The 5000-nt window shown below is 53.4% G+C and overlaps 1 protein-coding gene across 1 annotated transcript in view; it reads left to right on the top strand.

The window, feature by feature from the left end:
• The window catches only part of tbc1d1 (TBC1 (tre-2/USP6, BUB2, cdc16) domain family, member 1), a 158809-nt gene that overhangs the window by 140118 nt on the left and 13691 nt on the right, over positions 1-5000 (top strand). The window contains 1 exon segment of the mRNA XM_065003418.1: positions 1447-1606. Within this exon segment, the coding sequence (XP_064859490.1) occupies positions 1447-1606 (160 nt within the window).

The following is a 5000-nucleotide window of genomic DNA, read 5'->3' as shown; positions in this document are numbered from 1 at the left end:
CACACCAAGCAGTACAGACCTGACATGATGATACTACAGGTACCACACCAAGCAGTACAGACCTGACATGATGATACTACAGGTACCACACCAAGCAGTACAGACCTGACATGATGATACTACAGGTACCACACCAAGCAGTACAGACGTGACATGATGATACTACAGGTACCACACCAAGCAGTACAGATCTGACATGATGATACTACAGGTACCACACCAAGCAGTACAGACCTGACATGATGATACTACAGGTACCACACCAAGCAGTACAGACCTGACATGATGATACTACAGGTACCACACCAAGCAGTACAGACCTGACATGATGATACTACAGGTACCACACCAAGCAGTACAGACGTGACATGATGATACTACAGGTACCACACCAAGCAGTACAGACCTGACATGATGATACTACAGGTACCACACCAAGCAGTACAGACCTGACATGATGATACTACAGGTACCCACCAAGCAGTACAGACCTGACATGATGATACTACAGGTACCACACCAAGCAGTACAGACCTGACATGATGATACTACTGGTACCACACCAAGCAGTACAGACCTGACATGATGATACTACAGGTACCACACCAAGCAGTACAGACCTGACATGATGATACTACAGGTACCACACCAAGCAGTACAGACCTGACATGATGATACTACAGGTACCACACCAAGCAGTACAGACCTGACATGATGATACTACTGGTACCACACCAAGCAGTACAGACCTGACATGATGATACTACAGGTACCACACCAAGCAGTACAGACCTGACATGATGATACTACAGGTACCACACCAAGCAGTACAGACCTGACATGATGATACTACAGGTACCACACCAAGCAGTACAGACCTGACATGATGATACTACAGGTACCACACCAAGCAGTACAGACCTGACATGATGATACTACAGGTACCACACCAAGCAGTACAGACCTGACATGATGATACTACAGGTACCACACCAAGCAGTACAGACCTGACATGATGATACTACAGGTACCACACCAAGCAGTACAGACCTGACATGATGATACTCCCCCCCCCCCCCCCCACCAGATTCAGATGTACCAGCTGACCCGTCCCCCCACCAGATTCAGATGTACCAGCTGACCCCCCCCCCACCAGATTCAGATGTACCAGCTGACCCGTCTCCCCCCATCAGATTCAGATGTACCAGCTGACCCGTCCCCCCACCAGATTCAGATGTACCAGCTGACCCATCCCCCCCATCAGATTCAGATGTACCAGCTGACCAGTCTCCCCCCACCAGATTCAGATGTACCAGCTGACCAGTCTCCCCCACCAGATTCAGATGTACCAGCTGACCTGTCTCCCCCTACCAGATTCAGATGTACCAGCTGACCCGTCTCCCCCACCAGATTCAGATGTACCAGCTGACCCGTCTCCCCCACCAGATTCAGATGTACCAGCTGAGCCGTCTCCTCCATGACTACCACAGAGACCTCTACGTCCATCTGGAACAGCATGAGATAGGACCATCTCTCTATGCTGCTCCCTGGTTCCTCACGGCCTTCGCCTCTCACTTCCCTCTGGGCTTCGTAGCCAGGGTGTTTGGTAAGAAAGCAGAGAGTAATGTTGAGTGTCTTTAGTAGGAATGGAAAGGGGTAGGAGGAGGAGGAGGTGTAGGAGGAGGAGGTGTAGGAGGAGGAGGTGTGGGAGGAGGAGGTGTGTGAGGTGTGTGAGGAGGAGGAGGTGTGTGAGGAGGAGGTATATGAGGAGAATGTGTATGAGGAGGAGGTATATGAGGAGGAGGTGTGTATTCTATGTAATGTTGAGTGTCTTTAGTAGGAATGGAAAGGGGTAGAGGTGAAGGTGGAGGTGTAGGAGGAGGAGGTGTATGAGGAGGAGGTGTAGGAGGAGGAGGTGTGTATTCTATGTAATGTTGAGTGTCTTTAGTAGGAATGGAAAGGGGTAGAGGTGAAGGTGGAGGTGTGTGAGGAGGAGGTGTGTGAGGAGGAGGTGTGTGAGGAGGAGGTGTATGAGGAGGAGGTGTGTATTCTATGTAATGTTGAGTGTCTTTAGTAGGAATGGAAAGGGGTAGAGGAGAAGGTGGAGGTGTAGGAGGAGGAGGTGTAGGAGGAGGAGGTGTGTGAGGAGGAGGTGTAGGAGGAGGAGGTGTGTATTCTATGTAATGTTGAGTGTCTTTAGTAGGAATGGAAAGGGGTAGAGGTGAAGGTGGAGGTGTAGGAGGAGGAGGTGTAGGAGGAGGAGGTGTATGAGGAGGAGGTGTATGAGGAGGAGGTGTGTGAGGAGGAGGTGTGTGAGGAGGAGGTGTATGAGGAGGAGGTGTGTATTCTATGTAATGTTGAGTGTCTTTAGTAGGAATGGAAAGGGGTAGAGGATAAGGTGGAGGTGTTTGAGGAGGAGGTGTGTGAGGAGGAGGTGTGTGAGGAGGAGGTGTGTGAGGAGGAGGTATATGAGGAGGAGGTGTATGAGGAGGAGGTGTATGAAGTGGAGGTTGTGAGGAGGAGGAGGTGTGTGAGGAGGAGGAGGTGTGTGAGGAGGAGGTGTATGAAGTGGAGGTTGTGAGGAGGAGGAGGTGTGTGAGGAGGAGGAGGTGTGTGAGGTGTGTGAGGAGGAGGAGGTGTGTGAGGAGGAGGTATATGAGGAGAAGGTGTATGAGGAGGAGGTATATGAGGAGGTGTATGAGGAGGAGGTGTATGAAGTGGAGGTGTATGAGGAGGAGGTGTGTGAAGAGGAGGTGTGTGAGGAGGAGGTGTGGAGGAGGAGGAGGTGTGTGAGGAGGAGGTGTGTGAGGAGGAGGTGTGTGAAGAGGAGGTGTGTGAAGAGGTGTATGAAGAGGAGGTGTATGAAGAGGAGGTGTATGAGGAGGAGGTGTGTGAGGAGGAGGTGTATGAAGTGGAGGTGTGTGAGGAGGAGGTGTGTGAGGAGGAGGTGTGTGAGGAGGAGGTGTGTATTCTATGTAATGTTGAGTGTCTTTAGTAGGAATGGAAAGGGGTAGAGGATAAGGTGGAGGTGTTTGAGGAGGAGGTGTGTGAGGAGGAGGTGTGTGAGGAGGAGGTGTGTGAGGAGGAGGTATATGAGGAGGAGGTGTATGAGGAGGAGGTGTATGAAGTGGAGGTTGTGAGGAGGAGGAGGTGTGTGAGGAGGAGGAGGTGTGTGAGGAGGAGGAGGTGTGTGAGGAGGAGGTGTATGAAGTGGAGGAGGGTGTGAGGAGGAGGAGGTGTGTGAGGTGTGTGAGGAGGAGGAGGTGTGTGAGGAGGAGGTATATGAGGAGAAGGTGTATGAGGAGGAGGTATATGAGGTGTATGAGGAGGAGGTGTATGAAGAGGAGGTGTGTGAGGAGGTGTATGAGGAGGAGGTGTATGAAGTGGAGGTGTGTGAGGAGGAGGTGTGTGAGGAGGAGGTGTGTGAAGAGGTGTATGAAGAGGAGGTGTATGAGGAGGAGGTGTGTGAGGGAGGAGGTGTGTGAGGAGGAGGTGTGTGAGGAGGAGGTGTGTATTCTATGTAATGTTGAGTGTCTTTAGTAGGAATGGAAAGGGGTAGAGGATAAGGTGGAGGTGTTTGAGGAGGAGGTGTAGGAGGAGGTGTGTGAGGAGGAGGTGTAGGAGGAGGAGGTGTATGAGGAGGAGGTGTAGGAGGAGGAGGTGTGTGAGGAGGAGGTGTAGGAGGAGGAGGTGTGTGAGGAGGAGGTGTAGGAGGAGTGTGTGAGGAGGAGGTGTGTGAGGAGGAGGTGGAGGGAGGAGGAGGTGTAGGAGGAGGAGGTGTGTGAGGAGGAGGTGTAGGAGGAGGAGGTGTAGGAGGAGGAGGTGTGTGAGGAGGAGGTGTAGGAGGAGGAGGAGGGTGTGTGAGGAGGAGGTGTGAGGAGGAGGAGTGTGTGAGGAGGAGGTGTGTGAGGAGGAGGGTGTGAGGAGGAGGAGGTGTGTGAGGAGGAGGTGTGTGAGGAGGAGGTGTAGGAGGAGGTGTGTGAGGAGGAGGAGGTGTAGGAGGAGGAGGTGAGGAGGTGGTGTATGAGGAGGAGGTGTATGAGGTGGAGGTGTGTGAGGAGGAGGTGTGTGAGGTGGAGGTGTGTGAGGAGGAGGGTGTGTGAGGAGGAGGTGTGTGAGGAGGAGGTGTAGGAGGAGGAGGTGTGTGTAGGAGGAGGAGGTGTGTGAGGAGGAGGAGGTGTAGGAGGAGGAGGTGGAGGAGGAGGAGGTGTGTGAGGAGGAGGGTGTGAGGAGGAGGTGTATGAGGAGGAGGTGTGTGAGGAGGAGGTGTATGAGGAGGGAGGTGTGAGGAGGAGGGTGTGAGGAGGAGGTGTGTGAAGAGGTGTATGAGGAGGAGGTGTGTGAGGAGGAGGTGTATGAGGAGGAGGTGTGTGAGGAGGAGGTGTATGAGGAGGAGGTGTGTGAGGAGGAGGTGTGTGAGGAGGTGTATGAGGAGGAGGTGTGTGAGGAGGAGGTGTATGAGGAGGAGGTGTATGAGGAGGAGGTGTGTGAGGAGGAGGTGTATGAGGAGGAGGTGTGTGAGGAGGAGGGTGTGAGGAGGAGGTGTGTGAGGAGGTGTGAGGAGGAGGTGTGTGAGGAGGAGGTATGAGGAGGAGGTGTATGAGGAGGAGGTGTGTGAGGAGGAGGTGTGAGGAGGAGGTGTGTGAGGAGGAGGTGTGTGAGGAGGAGGTGTGTGAGGAGGAGGTGTGTGAGGAGGTGTGTGAGGAGGAGGTGTGTGAGGAGGAGGTGTGTGAGGAGGAGGTGTGTGAAGAGGAGGTGTGTGAGGAGGAGGTGTGTGAGGAGGAGGTGTGTGAGGAGGAGGTGTATGAGGAGGAGGTGTGTGAAGAGGAGGTGTATGAGGAGGAGGTGTGTGAAGAGGAGGTGTATGAGGAGGAGGTGTGTGAGGAGGAGGTGTGTGAGGAGGAGGTGTAGGAGGAGGAGGTGTGTGAGGAGGAGGTGTGTGAGGAGGAGGTGTATGAGGTGGAGGTGTGAGGAGGTGTGTGAGGAGGAGGTGTGTGAAG

The sequence above is a fragment of the Oncorhynchus nerka genome, linkage group LG18 (assembly GCF_034236695.1).
Source record: "Oncorhynchus nerka isolate Pitt River linkage group LG18, Oner_Uvic_2.0, whole genome shotgun sequence".
Classification (NCBI taxonomy): Eukaryota; Metazoa; Chordata; class Actinopteri; order Salmoniformes; family Salmonidae; genus Oncorhynchus; species Oncorhynchus nerka.
The sequence above is the reverse complement of the archived record's forward strand: the minus strand, read 5'-3'. Positions and strand labels throughout refer to the sequence as shown.